The sequence below is a fragment of the Pocillopora damicornis genome, chromosome 3, assembly GCF_964200805.1.
Source record: "Pocillopora damicornis chromosome 3, jaPocDami1.2, whole genome shotgun sequence".
Lineage (NCBI taxonomy): Eukaryota > Metazoa > Cnidaria > Anthozoa > Scleractinia > Pocilloporidae > Pocillopora > Pocillopora damicornis.
Window position 1 is genome coordinate 29,420,775 of NC_142672.1, and position 16,932 is coordinate 29,437,706.

A 16,932-nucleotide genomic window follows, 5' to 3' on the forward strand; every position below is an offset into this window, starting at 1 on the left:
AATTAACCGCTAGAATCACAGTTTCTGAGATCTTTTAATCAGAAATATTTCTATCAGTTAAGCTGCGTCTCAAAACAACAACCCATGGCCACCTGCTCATCTAAGTTGCTATTGCAAAAATTATTGGAAAAAAATAGACTTCTTTCGTCATTTCTTATTCAGAAACATGAACATTCTGGATTAGGAGGTCGAATGGCATATTCAGTTTAATAATTAACAGATATCCAATCATGAAACTTATTTTATGGCCTTGTAAGTTTGCGGGCTCATTTCCAAAGTGACCGTTACTCGAGCCCACGAATCTCCTGACAAATATGAAACCCTCACTTGCTTTTTTAATCATCAATTGTGATTTATCAACAACCGACAAAGATCACCGGTTTCGGCATTCTTGCGCATAAAATTAGACGATAGTGATTCTGACTTTCGAACTAACAGAGATGACCTCTAAGTCTCTTAGCATAGTCATTTTAAGCCTTGTGTGTACATCACAACACACTTGGCGGGACACTTAACAAGTTAAACATATATGGCACCTTCGAGCACGCTGACGAAAAAGAAAAAAATCAACAAAACAGAAATAAATGCTCTCAACTGACAACAAAATAATGTTTGCACAAATTGGTTCCCTCGTCTAATTCCTTTTCTTGCGTTCACTGTCACAGGACACACGCAAAAAAAAATGAAATCTAATAATCTAAATTAAAGCCACGCTTAAGTTTGACAATAATACGCTTTCCTCCAGATTTCTCTAACAACAAGATGCAGCTAATGTTGCTTCCCTCTATTTGTAAACAACATAAACAACAAAGCCAGCACTCGGTAAGCAAACCCCATCGCAAATAAGACTGCTACACAAGAGCTGTAGTTATTCAGTGTATATCCATTCCTTGTCGATAGCCCATGCACATAGCGCGCCATGACTTCTGGGTAACGAATAGCCTCCTTTTCGAACAGCGCCTCCAGGTACCAGCGGCAGTAAGACAGACTGTAGATCACTGGACCGAGCGCGCTCTCTGCCATTTTACACAGTGTAGGAGAACTGCCTGGGAATTCAATGCGAGACAGAAATAGAATTGTGTCAATTTACGAAGAGAACCGGCAGCAGAGCAGGGGGAAGGCAAGAAACCCCCAGCAGCATAAAATTGCTATTGCAAAATATTTAGTAACTTGACATTTAAATAAATTGTTCCAGGATTACACCTGACAAATATTGTATTGAAAGAGTGCCAACTCATGCATGATCGAAAATCGATCACGGGGACAAATTGTTAAGATTTTCAGGATTTTTGCCTGTGTCAAAAACGTACGCAACAGACATTCTGGTAAATTCTTAAAAGCTCGGTCGCGTTTGACTTGATTTACGATAGGATGCCTTCGTTATCGCTCTAAACTTTGTTTGCTTAGACACCGGATCCGAAAAGATTCAATGTCCCAGATTTGAACTTTTAGCGCGATTAAGTATCAATAAATGGTTTTTTTTTTTTCATAATGTCGTCATATTCGAGACGGAATTGACGAGGAGTTTCCTCTGTTTCAGTAAGGGCCGGTCATTATTCACCGCCGGGAGAGGGGGGAGGGAGGGAGGATTATGGTTTTGTCACGATAAAATTTACTTGATTCTTTAAGGCTCTGTTGTATCCTTATGACCCACCCCCCCCCCCCCATCTCACCATTTGCATTCAATTGTTCAATTGTCTTAACTTCGCCCTCTTATTGGCGACGACTGATTCCTCCCCCCTCAACCCTCCCCCTTAACCATACGATCCCCTAAAATTCTCCACCCTCTTCCCCAGACGATAAGTAATGTCCAGTAACCCAAAGGTAGCAAACCAATACAACAACTCAAAGCAGCGAAGTCAAATTGATTAACGTGACACATCAATACAAATTTTCTTAAGTTCCATTCTCTATCGTCCCATCCCTCTTCTACCTTCCCCTCGTATTACTGTTTGTCATGATAACCTTTCCTTTGTTTACCTGCCACAAGAGAAGAAATGAGTGCAAAAGTAACAGATGCCATCTGTGAGTTTTTTGGGCTGAAAATAGCGGATATGCAGTATCCTGCTCCAGTGCAGGCGAACTGAACTCCAAGAGTGGCAACATAATGAAATCGGAAATAAGCTAAGAAAAGAATTTTCAAAAAAATTACAACAGACACTTAGATCTAAGTTTGAAAGGGGGTGTAGGGAGGTATAACTGTGCGCAAGAGATCAAAAATTGTTTACTATCTCATTCTGTGCGATTGTTCGGCCTCAACCTTAACATTCGCTGACTTTCTGGCCTTACGTCAAATATCATACTAACGGACAAACAAAGAGATAAACAGAGGCACGCGCAATTTCAAAAGTAATGAAAACCCATGCCCATCAGATAAAACGATACGATTTCTACCTCTCGGTGCAATCAGTGGGTACAGCAGGCTCAAATAAACAACAGGAGTGATGACGATTATGGGAATCTGAGCGACATTGACAGCCACAAAGTAACTTATCCTGTTGACACCAGCTGCGGCTTCACTGCAAAGTGACATTGATAATGAATATCAAATAGGAATAAAAGTAAGTATAAAAGTAAGTATGAAACCACTCACATTCCAACAGTCGGATGAAGGCTGAGTGATTCAGCCAAAACATTTCTAAGAAAATCCATACGTTCCAGTCAGATTCGTCTCCTCATTATGTCTTTGGAACGTGGAATTCTAATTTTTTTCAAAAATTTGGCAAAATATCTCTCAAATATCGAAAAGGAAGAATCCATATCCGCCGTCTTCTTGCCTGTCTTCGTTGTCGTCTACGTCTTCGTCACAGCACTTCGTCCTCGATGCAATCTCGTTTTTGTTGCCGTTTTAATCGTCACCGTCGTTGTCGTCTTCCGAATTGTTTCGTCGTCGTTGTTATAGTAATTTTTGCCGTCGCCCTCGTTCTCGTACTCGTCCTTGTAGCTGTTACCATAAAAAAAACGTGTCGTTTAAATGTCCGTTTTCCACGTCGTTTTCATTGTCGCCGTCGACCTCTGCATTTTTGTCTCTAGTGTTACTGTCGATCGTCTTTTTCGGGTCGTTATTCACACAGATCAAGAAATACAATTCTCCACCCCTTACCGCCAGAAAGTAGTCCTGGTGCTACCAAAACATCTCAACGCAGATAACATGGCGGTCAGACCAATTGCTAAGGAGCTGAGGGTGACGAGAGTGAAGAATTCGTCAAGGGGAGCCTGGTGATAGAAAGAAAAAAGGTATTTTCAAGTTGGACGAGTCATCACCTAAGATAGAAAGAATACATAGAATGTAGAAAAGGTACTCTAGGAATCAATTTTTAGCGCGGGAAGTTTTTACAAATCTCGCCCAGTGCGAAAAGCTAAGCACCGATGCGATGATAATTTTTAGTTATTGACGACAACTTGGCTATCACAGTTATTACAATATCCTGACTTTTGGGACCCTTGCTTCTTTCCACAAAACACTTGACTGCATGGCACTGTAGTCTTTACAAATCTGTAGTCTTTACAAATCTCTCTGAGACTAAGATACATGAAAGATTTCAAAAACGGCGCTATAAGTCAATACCATTTTGCGCGCTATGTATCACACCAGCAGTAGTGATCCCTATTTGAAAAATGTTAAATACTGACTACATAAATGCCAACTAACCTCCTTTCTGAGGGCCCCAAGGGTACCCCCTGCAAGTAACACCAAGAACTGATCCAGAAGAAGGGATCGTGACAAACGAAACTGCAGTCGAATCTCACGACGAACAAACGTGATGAACTGAATCAAGAAGTTGGGCATCTGCCTGTCTTGATCTGAAAATGGAAATTGAAAGGGCGATCACCTTATGCCAAAGCAGTTGGGCTTGAAGAGAAGGAAGGACATATAGAAGATGAAGTTGAACATTAGAAAACGCGAGACATAGGAATTTGAATGGTCCGTAACGTTAAACGAACTGCTGACGTCCATCATCAGGCTCTTTCCTATTCGGCCACAGAATGTAAGGCGAGCTCTCAAAGTTGCAGCTGCGCGCCCAGTCAGACCAATCCACGATGATTTTAATTGGCAGATCTTATCGATGCAAAGCTTCATCAACTTTCAAAAAGTCGAGTCAGTAGTAAAGAAATGATCCTCGCAGTTGTGCTGCAATTAAGGAGATTGCACTAAAGAAGCCTGAAAAAAGTTAGGCTTCAACGGGATTGGAACCCATTTCAACATGTCGACTGTAAGCGATTTTTATTTCCACTGTAATTTAGTTGTCATTCCATGTATTCGTTATTTTTTGTTTGGATCCTTCCTTAATACGAGCAATCAACAACTGAAGTAAGCTCAACTCTGAAGTAAACTCTCCACTAAGAAGTAGAAGCATAGATCGCGAGATATCGTTGCGAATGCGAAGAATCGTTGACAGTAGAAACAGCTTAAAATGAGAGATTTCTAATTGCGACTGACGATTCCTAATCGATCGGCAGATATATACATAGAAACTGACTGACAAACATCGATTAATACCGATTGATTTAGGCGACAATTAATTATCATAGATCGCGGGGAACAGACTTATAATATCTTTGGAAATCGCTGAGTACCTTTGTTTTGGTTTCTCCTAAACAGTCCCAGAATAGATCTAAGAGACAATTGCTCTATCCCGTCGACTAGAACTGCCTGACTGCCATCAGCAGAGTCGGTGTTTTCAGCGCCCGCGTTATTTTCAGCAGCATACTGCTCCCAACGCTCGGGTAAAGTACTAGTTGGTTCCTCAGAGCCCTTACACAATCCGCCGATGACATCCATGTAAAAATCTGCTGGGTTCACTCTCTCGGGTATTTGAAATCCAATCATATCAAAGTAGTTTTCTGCCTCTGGTATACTTCCTAAGAAGACGGTTCGTCCGCCGGGCGCAAGAAAGAGAACTTTGTGGAATTTACCTACAAAAAAAACGAAAAATGGAACACGACAATCAGAAAAAGGGTTTGAATTATAAATTTTAGGTTGCGTTTTGCCAATAGAGAAACAAATTATACCCAAAGAATCGTTTCGCTGTTTCTGTTTCTAATCTTATTAAATATTACAATCACAAAGTTATTTCTGTCTACGTTTTGAGACGGCAAACAAATCAGAGTGGAAAAATTAAACTTATTGCAATTTGCAATTCAGACTTACTGAATATTTCGTATCTTGGCTGATGAATGACGCAAACAACTGTCAATTTCTTTTCTTCGGCTACGGCCTTTAACGCATCCACAACCATCAAACTTGAAGTACTGTCTAGACCGCTACAAGAGAAGCAACCAGGCAAGTGTAGAGTTTAATAAATCCAGAATGGAAGCACCTTAAGGTCAAAGCCTTAGATTGCATAGTCAGGCAACTATGGTGGTAAAATGGGATGGCAAGGACTCCTGATATTTTGCCTTGTTGTGCCTTCAGTGGCTATGGATTCGAAATATCATCAACCATTGAATCACATTAAAGGACATCAAAAAGGAATATCCGTATCACATGCAACAACTCGCTAAAGAAGCTGAATTTTCTGTCCTACCTCGTCGGTTCATCAAGAAAAAGCAACGTCGGGTCAGTCACCAATTCCATTCCTATGTTGACGCGTTTCCTTTGCCCTCCAGAAATGCCTCTTGATTCCTAGTAAGATAGTTAAAAAAAACAAACAAACAAACAGAACAATTAGACAAGCAAATAAACAAAACTAGACCGAAACAGATAATCCTACGAAAATGACACTATCTACAAGACTCGAAAGAGCAATAGATAGACGCTATACGAATTCGAAGCTGTGAAGCCGAGACGCTGTTTTCAAATGCCAGTTGCGGGCACACTAATTCTTTGTAATGGTGTCATGATAATATATGGTCCTCACACTGACGAACGTTTTCCTCTTTAGAAAGACCATACCTCGTCTCCAATCTTTGTATCCTTGACGTGCGCCAAATCAAGAAGATCCAAGACCTACCAAACCAAAAGGGTCAATTTCACTGTTTCAATTTTATAATTTCATTCAACGGTAAAGTGAGTTATGTAGAACGAGCTTACCTATACAGGTCTCTTATTAGCATTATTCAGTTTCAGTACTATACAAGAGTTTAATCGGTGACATACCTCGTTGACTTTTCTTTTCTTTTCTTCTTGGGAAATCGATGATGGCAACCTGAGATTTGCTTGATAAATCAAAACCTCCTTTACTGTTAGTGTTCTGTGCATGATATCTTCCTGAAGGAAAAAGAGTACAAGTTGAATAGAGGCATATATTGTGGGTGGGCACAAGATTAACTCCTTACGCTGCCTGACACAGAAGTTTCCTTTTTATCCTTGCTTTGAATCATATTCTGTTTCAGTCTAATTTCAAACACTGCAGCAATAGTCGAATTGTCCTAAGCATTTTATTATATACGACTTAAACCATCTCTTGACTAAATTATACATTACGGTTGGCTTCTTTCTGTGCCTAAGACTTAAAAATTCTCACAAATGCTAACTTGTTAACGGTTTTTGGTCACTTCGCTCCATGGCTAGATCACTTCAAGTCACTTCGCTCCAACCAAAGTTGATCGCTCCGCAATAAAAGTTAGCTCTCTCCATACAGAAGTGACCTCGCTCCATGGCATAATTCTGTGTTAAGAGTATATCGAGCTGCTACGATTAGAATGAAAACCACGTATTAATGTGCGAGCGTTCAACCCACGCCTCATGTGCGTACTTATGTTAAGTCAAGCTTGTTTTTCGGCACAGGACGCGCGAACTCAACCTTTCAGACTTGTTTATTTGAGAAAGTTGAATGCTACCTTAACCGAGCTATTTGTGTTACCTTAAAAGTTTCTTTATCACTCTAACATTGGTGAGCTTAAGACGTAACGCAATGAACTGTTTTGAGATTTCAAGTTTAACTTTAGTAATTAAAACTGTACTGTTGTTGATGTTTTCTTGTCCACGTAACACCCACGTGTTATGTGCGAACTTAAGGAGAGAGTTCAATGATTCATTAGTAAGCAACAATTGTTCTAATCAACTATGGCCAATCCTTGCGCGTTTTTTCCAAAATTACAAATTTTTGATCCTAGAAATCTGTATGAAGGGTAGGACTCTTTTTTTTCCGGGTATCATGCCAGCATTGAGCGACAATCGCAAAGTTATCAGAAAAGTCCAAATTTTCGTCATCGTTAACATTTCTGCAAAACTATAAGGCCGATCGAGATACCAAATGATTTAGGGAAGCAGCCTTAAGTATTCCTTCCATGAAATAACTCGGCTCTTTGGGGAATAAAACATAAAATAATTCCTTTTTAGGAAAGTCAAAGAGTAATCGAAAGAAATTATACTTATTGTAACCAAGTGCAAGCGAACGCTAACAGAAACATAATTCAAAATCTAAGATCCGCATGAATAAATAGGGTAAGTTCCTGATGTGCTTCTTCGTCGGTGGGAGAGTGTCAATCAAAGTGTAATTTTGGTATTACCAACTGAATTGATAACGTAAATTGGCCACGGTAAAAAGTTTCAAAGCTGACGTTATGAGCGTTAGCTGTTCGTCCGAGCGAATGGAGTAATTGTGGGTTGTGTGTGTGTTTCTATGAAGAAAATGGAGCTGAGCTATTAGTGGGAACATGGTGAAGAGAAAATAGGAATAAAATAGTTGAATGAAAAGCGATTGTGACTCAGTGGAGATTAGGAGTGCCGATTTGAGAAATAAGTTTTTGTTCCAGAGTTTTGCGGCTTTACGGACTGCCTAGATGTAAGAAAAGGCCACAAATTGTTAATATGCTAACAATGATCAGGGAGATAAGCCTGGACTGGTTTGGAAGCGTCCTTGTCATTTCTATCTGCGTCGCGAAGGTGTTCTTGGAATCGGTCACCTAATCGCCTTCCTGTTTCACCAATGTATGACTACTTGTAGTGAGTGTAAGTTGTACAATAGTTGACATTGGCGGAGGTGCACGTGAAGTGATCAGTGATCAGTGATCTTAACAGATAACGTTATGAATGGAAGGACAGGTTTTGCATCGTGAGCTACCGCATTTGAAAGTTCCATGTTGGTCATTGGTTTGAAATTAACTTCTGACCAAAATGTTTTTGTCGTGTTTGAATGAAATTATTAGAGGTTGCAAAAAGATAGTACCAGTCTATGAATCATTTAGAAGTAATTTAAAGTTTTTGAGAAGAAAGATCTAATTGCGGGACTGTAACGGTGAAATGTACGAGTGAATGGAATGCGATCGGTATTTTCCTTCTGTGCCGTTTGTAGCGCTGATCGTCGATCAATTTGTTGAGCGCGATGATGGCCATCTAAAACGACATCGATAGAAAAAAACTAAGCTGTTGCTTCCTAGTTTCTGACGCAAAACTAACCTGCGGAACAAATCCTGTGATGTTTCTGAAAACACCCAAGTCTTGTACAAAGTTGTCGTTGATGAAGAGACTACCCGCGCGTTTCTGAAAACAGAAATAAAAAACTGCAGTAAGCGGCCTTGAATTTGTTTAATTAAGTGAACCCTAATGCTCTCTAAGAGTATGTTGCATTGTATTCCCAGATCTCTCTTCAATCTTAGTTCTGTCCATCATGTCAATTACTTTCACGCTCCTAAAGTCACAATAGGTTTACACCGCGAGTAGAACATGCATGTCATAAGTAGTGATTGCATTGTCGCAACAGTAAATTTTTTAGTCGTGGTATTGTAAATATTAGTCTCAACTGCAAAAAAAAAAAAATAACAAGAAAAAGTCCTAAAGTAGTATTTTCCGCAGGTTATCAATGACATTCTTTCCCTTTAAATGATGGAAATATTTAGTTTTCCTTGATCGGATTCTATTAGCTAAAGCCCCCTGCAAAGGACTAACCATCCAGCCATCCCCTATATTGTTAATGGCCATTTTTAAGAATGATTCCATTAGCTTCAATACTATCGGACCATCTTCAGTTCCAAGGGTCACCAAGGGAAAGTAAAATCCTGATAGCACCTAAGAATGCGTCAATTTTTACAGCATCCAGGGACTGATCACACCCTTGAGCTCAAGAGTGCTTAAGTCAATAATTGGCTCCAGTGAGATTATTTAAGTTACACTTATTTCACATAGAAGACCAACCCCATAATACGCTTTTCCACTAAGGGTGTTGAGAAACGTTGTTTTGCCGGATCCCGAGGGGCCCATTACCGCAGTTACTTCCCCAGGTAGGAGTTGACCGGACACGCCTTGAAGAATGGCTACCTTGGTCTGTTAAAATGAAGAAAACAACACACAACGCATAAGTACATAAAAATCCTATTACCGACAATGTGTGTGGTGTCAAATATTTGTAGAAGTAAGCTCTCACTTATTCTTCAGTATTCTCCTTCCACTAAACATTACGCTCCAATTGAAATATATTCAAAGCATAAATTCTTCCTTTACTCTCCAACGCATGCAGAAACTCTTACTTTAACGTTGAGTCCTTCGAAATATCTCTTATAAATTGGTTTTTATTTTTTCGTGGCGCACTTTCGCGCCGAATTTTTCTAAGTGTTAACAAGCTCCCTTGCAGTACTTCGGCGCCAAAAATTAACAAAACAAATTAATGAATAATACGAATAACAAGATGATGATGATATCATTTCTATATTATTATTATTTTCACCATCAATACTATCATTATTATTATCATATTTATTATCATAATAGCAGTGGCAGTAGCAGTAGCAGTAGCAGTAGCAGTAGCAGTAGCAGTAGCAGTAGCAGTAGCAGTAGCAGTAGCAGTAGCACTAACCATAGTAGCATTTTGGCTGCCGATAGTACGTGACTAAATAACGTTCCGGACTCGGAAGTTAGAAAAATAACCTTTGGCGAACATTCGTTCATGAGATTGACCGTTACTTGGAGATTGATAACAAAAGACCTCCTTCCTTCCCCTCTCCCATCTCACAACCAGGTAGTTACCTTCATAAGAGAGAGGCTCAGGTTTTGAAAACGAATGGTGATGGTTTGTGTCTTTGGCTCCGCCTCCTCTCGGTATTTATCCAAAGTGTTCATCCTGATACCCTCTTCCATTCTTAACCGTCGCTTTGCGAAGAGTCTCTTTGTTACATAACGTTCACACCATTCTATAAGTTTTTCTTCGTGGTTGAAACAAAGCAAAAGCAACAGCATCACCAGCAATATTGCAAAGATGAGTAAAACACCACCAGGAGCGCTGACAGGAGCTGAAGACCCTTTTTTGCATATAGAGAGAATCTGAAAATAGACCAAAATAAGACTGCGCCCAACAAGGAGTTGTACATGCAACAACAGGGATGGCATCTGCCATATGTTTCTGCCATAAAATGTAAATAAACGATAGAAGATGAATTGATATTCTCTATTCCCTTTTTGCTTCACGCAGATGCAAAAGCAACTGGGATAAGTAATGCAACTTCGACATGGACAGCAAATTTGCAACTCACTGCCCCGAACCAATCTCGCCAAAGTCAGCTTCACTTAGAAAGGGGTTTGGCGCCTTGAAATAGTCTACCTGTAAAGCCACAGAAGGCACAAATTTGTTCCTCCTTAAATCTAGTTACAACGATTTCTTCCTCGTTAATGAACTAAATCCATATAATGTACAGCATTCATGAAAAGGATTCATTTTATGAGCATTATCTATTATTCTTTGCAGTTTTAGCATTTGCTATTGATATTCATATTTGAAGTAAGGAGTAAAAATTAGGTGAAATAATTCTGAGATTATAGTATTTCCATAGACATACACAATGTTCAAAGTTTTGGACTTGGATTTCACACGGACAAATAGCCCTAAAAATCTCGTTCATCTCGCATCTGTCTGTAACGGCTGTTACCACTCAGGAAATGCTTCGGATGTACACTATCGAATAACACTGTGATTTTTACCGAAAATGCAACAAGATTAGTTACTCTTACCGGACATTCTTGAGGTTTCACGCTTCCATTTCGACAGAAATATCCACTTGGACACGTCTTTTGAATGGTGACGTTTGGGCAATAGTTGCCTGGAGGACAGGGAACTGGAAGCTGGGCTCCAGGGCAAATATACTTTGAAGAATCAAAGATAGGGATGGACTGAGAAGGACTGCAGCATTTTCCACTCTCGCGGCACAATTGGGGTGATTTTTTCTAGAAAATAAGATGATTTTTTTCATCATGAACTGAGCATACTACGGGCTCTGCCATTAAGGATATGAAATCATAAAGATCGTCGCTTAGAACAGAGCATTTAGTAGCGTAAATCTACCATTAAAAAAACCTCAAGTGACACTGGTTTCATTAAACGTTGACTTAAACCTTATTAGCATTGTCTTGCATGATTGCATGAATACTTTATGGAAGATCACTTTGGCAACCCCCCCCCCCCCTCCCTCCCAGTTAACTCTAGGCACCACCCACGAGTGAGGAGAAGTCGAAACTATTTTTGCCTTTATCTGGAAACTGATTTTAGCTCAAGACAATTCTCCGCGGTACCCATTCACACCTCTGGGTTGTAAGGACACTATAAAATTAGACTACTTTGCCCCAGAGACCCAGCCAGTGTCAAACTTCTCGACCCAGAGTCAACACACTAACTTTTAGTCCACCGCTTCTCCCACTCTGTGTTGAATAAAATCATGAAAAACTTACCGTAGCGTTAACTATTTTATCCCTGACACAGAATGCTCCCTTTGGACATGGTATGATACAGAGTTGGTCCTGGGGACAATAGAAGCCTGAAAACATTCATAAAGTCAATATTTCCTTAATTTTACGGTAGATTCTTACTTCAAGCAGACAGATGACTTTTCGCCTTAATTGCGTTTTTGGTGAGAGTTAAATTCATCCCTTTCATGAGATCATGAGAACAATTTAGTTTTCATCATTGCACTGCCTCTTCTATATCTAATTCATCAACTCAAGAGTGTAGAGTCGACCCCTTTTATTGCGGACACCCTCGAGGGGGGGAATAGATTTAGTGTCCGCAGTAGCGAGAATCTGTAATAGCGGGTTACGAGAGAAAAAAATTGTTTTCTCTCTAAACATACGAAATAATATGTAACTATGCAAACATGAATCATTGAAAATCCTTTATTTACCAATTTGGCTATGTCACAATGCAAAGGCCTACTTAAATCTGTCTACAGAAATCAGCAGAGACGACAGTATTAAACTAACCAAGTTTCGATCCCGACCTGAAGTTCGTTACAAAACGGAAAGCGTCTTAGGATCCTTTAACAAAATATCCAGCCTGGTTGAGTAATTTTCTTAGTTAACCTCCATTTTTTTCCTTGATAACACGTATCTCTCGTCTGCACTGGAGCTATCCGCTGATAGATTCCAATGGGATTGTTTTGCAAGTTGTGACAACATGGTTTTGATTTATATTTGGAGAATGAATGAGAAGTAGTTTTCCCCCGCACCCATTCCATGACCGCACTTCGGAAATTGATAGTAAATAGATCTTATCCATAAACCGCGAAATAAACCACTATTTTAATGAATTTTCCGCGTTTAGACATTAATATGAAAGCTGCTAACTATATTTCATTATAACAAACAACCGTAAGTTGTTGCAACTTCCCACTTCCGGGATGGCAAAATGATCAAATATCATCAGGGAACTACAAACTTAGGAAAGATGTTTTTTCGTCTTGTCACAAGCGTGGGACAAAGAAAAAATTCTGAGTCCCCATGAGGAATCGAAACTCAGACCTTCGGATTTGGAACGTGACAAGACGAAAAAACATCTTTCTTAATTCTTCACCGAGCTCAAAACTTACCATCTCTACTTTTCTGTTAACTACAAACTTACCATCAGGACAGGGTTCGAGTCTCTTCAAACTTTTGTTGAAGAAAAATCCCGCCTCACAAGCTGACGAATTTTGAGGTTTCATACAAAATGGTTTTCCCCTGCTTCTCTGCGTTGGACTTGAAGTCATCATACTAGGAGTGGGTGTCGCTGCTGTAGCGTCACACAGTTTTGCAAACGGACAACAGACATCAATGTACTTTGTGGGACAGCAAGATGCGGGTAAATCGTCAAAAACATCTGCGCACAAAGATTAAACAAACAATTTTGACTGAATATTACTTTTAACTTGTAGTTGATAGAAATATCAAACTGTATATGTCTAAAGTGACTTTTCCTAAGCCCAACTTTTCGTTCTTCTTTACACTGTGTTAACCTCCTACGTTTAATCATACAATTTTCTTTTTGACTTAATACTGCTCTACGTTTTTTATTCCGTTGAAAAGGGAAAATAAGAAACATTTTGGGCAATATAATGAGCCACGAGCGCTTATGAATGCTCGTCTAATTTTCACCGACAGAATTTGTGTGTAAAGAGATGTTGCGTGACAAACATAAAACGGCAGAAGTACCCTCATCCTCGTTATGTCATTCACGTCAATCTAGCTCTTCCAGCGGCCGATTTTCCCACACGGTAAAAAGGTTGGAAAAAGAAACGATGAATTACTAAGAAGCCTTTACAAAAACTAGAGAGATAAACAGAGACGCCGCTGCTTCCTTTCACACACTTAACCGAACTAAACTGACAGCGGTTCCGGCTCAACTTCTCACATTAAGTATTAAACAATAGTCTTTTAGTTATTTGTAGCGCTAAGGAACTTTGGCCGAAGCGACGCAAAAGAGTTCGTGACTAATCTTTTTTTTATCGGACAGTTCCTTATCATGCTCGTGATAAACAAATCGGACTTCCGCTGCGTGGTCGTTCAATTTTGTTATCGCTTGTATGATTACAGACCGAATTGAAATCCACTCAGTCCTATTACCATTACTTATTATGCACACAAAGATTTGAGTCTGACTTGCGTAGCGCGCGCGAGATTTGAACTGCTCTCACACTATGAAAGATAAATCTGAGAGCGGCGAAGTCGTGATTCGATAGTCCGTCGAGCGAGAAAGTGTAAGTATCCCCCTCCAACTTTCTCGCTGCTATTTTCTCCCCTCAAGTGTTCTTTTCGCTGTCTCTCCTTCAGCCTTTCCGAGCGTTTAAATTTCCCTCTCGTATGCTAATCGGAAACTTCATCAAATCCCTCATGTGTTCTGAAGCTGGCATAGTTTGAAGCTACTCTGGTTTGCAGATTTAATGAATGTAACCGAAGAAGTTACAATTCATAGACCCAACGTTTCGACACTTCTGTCTAGTGCCTTCATCAGGGGTGATCTAAACGCTGCGACAAGAGGTCCTTTTAGCGGCCTTTTTTTCTGACGAGGCGTAAATAGGCGTCAGGAAGCAAACCGCCATCGTCACGATTTAAAGGAGCGTGGGCGGAGTTAATATGCAAAGCCCCCAAACAAGGCGCTGGCGGTAACGCCGATTAGTGGTGATAATTTTAGAATTATCCCACCCAATTGTATGGTTAGTTAGGCATATATGCTCCCATAAAGCTGAATTTTCCTTCTTGCAAAGGAAAACCGCTTTTTCGTACTCTTTTAACCGTGTACCAAACTGACGTTTGGTCTGTCCGATGTATTCGTTGTCACAGTCATTGCAAGGAATAGAATAAATGGCGTCAGTTCGTCGTTCTTTCGTGACAGGATCCTTAGGTTTGGCGAAAATATGCCCCAAAGCCTGAAAAGGTTTTTAAGCAACTTTAACGTTGTGGCTATTCAAAATTCTCTTGATGATTCTCTTGAATAGCCACAAAGTTAAAAAACAAACCAGAGTAGCTTCAAACTATGTCTGATTGTCCACCTGGTTGCCGTGTGAACTTTAATATATTTTGTTCTGAAGCTGTTGCGCCATTGTTCAAAAATAGCCGTGTAGGGTCATTATGACAAAGCCTATTGTTATCAATGTTGAGTCACTTTTCTTGATACGTTGAATTTGCATAACTCGTGATTTCATTTAAGGCCGCAAAACAACTTAAAGGAAGGGGGACTTACTATGGCGGGTAATTGCGGTCTCATGCATAAACAGAGAATTTACAATTTAAAGGTCTTTCTTCCTAACTACCGATGACCTTCTTCGCAAGCTCGCCAGCCTCCTTTTCCACTTCATCGCCCTCGAAAAGAAAATTAAGCTTAAGGCTATATTTCATTTGGAATATGAAAATCATCTTAAAGGAAAGAATATCATTCACAGCAATTAGTTTCTCTCTAAAGTATGCTCAAGTTTCACGTGGTCGAGCGTTTGATCCATCCTCCAACTGTGCACGCTGTTTCAATGGTAAATTAAAACCTTATTTTGTTTTTATAATCGAAAACCTCCTGCATGATGTATTTCCGCTCTTCTAATGTTAGTATATAAAGCGATGTGTCATGATACTTGAAGAAGCATACCGTGTAACCAGACATGTTGAATTGAATTACAACTCTGATCGCTCTCGTTAGTTTTGCTACCTGTCTTGACATACTTTCATAAAAAAAACCGAAAGATTGCCCAATAATATGGTCACATTCCGTAAAAACTCACGAGATGCAATAAAGCAGGCAAGTGAATATGATCTAATACCTCCGCATTTCTCGCCATAAACCACTCGGGTGACGGCAAGTCCGAGAATGAACCAAATTGTAGTCACCATGCGGAAAGTCATGTCTTCTCCGTCCTCCGAGATCCAAATGCTTCTGGTTCGACAAATCGCGAAGATTTGAATAGTTCTCTACCACTTCTACTATTCAGCCTGAAGCAAAAATACAAGGATAAGTTATGGTTTCGTGACAGACTGAAACTAACGTTCATCAGACCAAGCTTCTCCAGATATGAAATGCCAATGTCATTCGGGGCATAGGTGAGATGTCACTCACAAAGAAGACAAACACGCGGTAAGGAAAAATTAGGATTAGATTACGGATAGGACCACAGACGGGATCACGGACCAGATGTGAGAAATTCAAAGAATATAAGGATAAATAAGCAGAAGGAGGGCAGAATGATTTTCAGTCAAGCGGTTTTTTGGCTATCTTATAGATCAATATTTCTGTTTTTGTGCCAAAACAGCTTCGGTTTTTCTGATTAGTATTCATTGCGGTTGTCCGTTTTGAGTGGCTACTGCATCCTCTAGGAGGCGAAGCCACATATGTGGTCGAAATGAGTGAGTGAGTGAGTGAATGACAGAATTCCGATGTTTACCCAATTTTGACCCGTTATTTCTCACTGCTACTTATTGTTTGGTTGGAGAATCTTCGCACTCGATACACTGTTGAGTTCCCTCCTTTTGTGAGTTCTGGTTAAAAGACACTGGCGCATTATGTTTTCAGTTCTTGCCGTGACACTACGAAAGACATCAGAACACGATAAACATCTAACAATCATTTCATGATTGGGCGCTATTACAACAAAACTTTTCTTTGCAGAAATATCTTAATAGGTGTGATCGGTGCACCATGAGACAAATAGAAAACTGTTCTTGGAGAGCTTGCGTATAAAATACGTGCTGAGAGTAACATCATTGGCACCCTCAATGGTTCCCAAGGTCATGTCTTTGCAAAAACAGTAACAGTAGGAAGACAAGAAGACATCCCAGAAAAATTATGACTCTCTCTTCTCTCACACATTCCCCTCTAAAAATAACTTTGGAATTATGGCATAACTCGTATTAAAAAACAAAAGAGTGATAAAACCTGAAACAGCTTTCTATGCAGACATCACAGTTCTAACACTACTAATAAACACTGTTTGCATTCAGACTTGTAATTCTAAAATCATTGATTGCCCATACAAAATTTAAATCCGTTTAAATTTCCAACGAAAAAACCCTGTTTTTCAAAGATGTGCTCATCGAAATTGACACCTGAAACTGCAAGCAACGCTTGAAATACTCGACTGAAAAGGATAAAGGTTTACGTCGGCCAATTTTTCAAATTAAAACGGATTCTGTTAGAGGAAAGATGGATCTGCCATTTTCCGTGCATTGATTTCTCGTGAGTTATAAGGATTTTCAGGAAATCGCTCGACCGAAGTGACCGAATTTGGAGTATTTTCAAGTGCAAAAGGATGATGCTTCTACTTCGTAAA

General features: G+C 39.8%; 1 protein-coding gene across 1 annotated transcript; it reads right to left on the reverse strand.

The window, feature by feature from the left end:
- Window positions 1-15: 15 nt before the first annotated feature.
- LOC149049249 (uncharacterized) lies at window positions 16-15,742 on the reverse strand. Its single transcript, XM_089199233.1, has 17 exons — window positions 15,430-15,742; window positions 12,765-13,001; window positions 11,600-11,685; window positions 10,886-11,098; window positions 9,908-10,201; window positions 9,080-9,208; window positions 8,345-8,428; window positions 6,101-6,211; window positions 5,897-5,950; window positions 5,529-5,626; window positions 5,153-5,265; window positions 4,579-4,917; window positions 3,653-3,804; window positions 3,104-3,216; window positions 2,395-2,519; window positions 1,981-2,124; window positions 16-1,046 (listed from the first exon to the last, which is right to left on the reverse strand). Exons 1-17 carry the CDS (start codon window positions 15,509-15,511, stop codon window positions 769-771), a joined length of 2,652 nt encoding a protein of 883 aa, XP_089055359.1. The 5' UTR covers window positions 15,512-15,742; the 3' UTR covers window positions 16-768.
- Window positions 15,743-16,932: the final 1,190 nt, after the last annotated feature.

Bases quoted from the DNA above. Each gene is read 5' to 3' on its own strand.
- LOC149049249 (XM_089199233.1), bottom strand. From the start codon at position 15,511: ATGACTTTCCGCATGGTGACTACAATTTGGTTCATTCTCGGACTTGCC. The intron at 6,212-8,344 runs GTTAGTTTTGCG...TTTTTCCTTCAG, and splicing joins TCACAGGATTTGTTCCGCAG to GAAGATATCATGCACAGAAC. The intron at 3,805-4,578 runs GTACTCAGCGAT...TTCCATTTTCAG, and splicing joins TAGGAGAAACCAAAACAAAG to ATCAAGACAGGCAGATGCCC.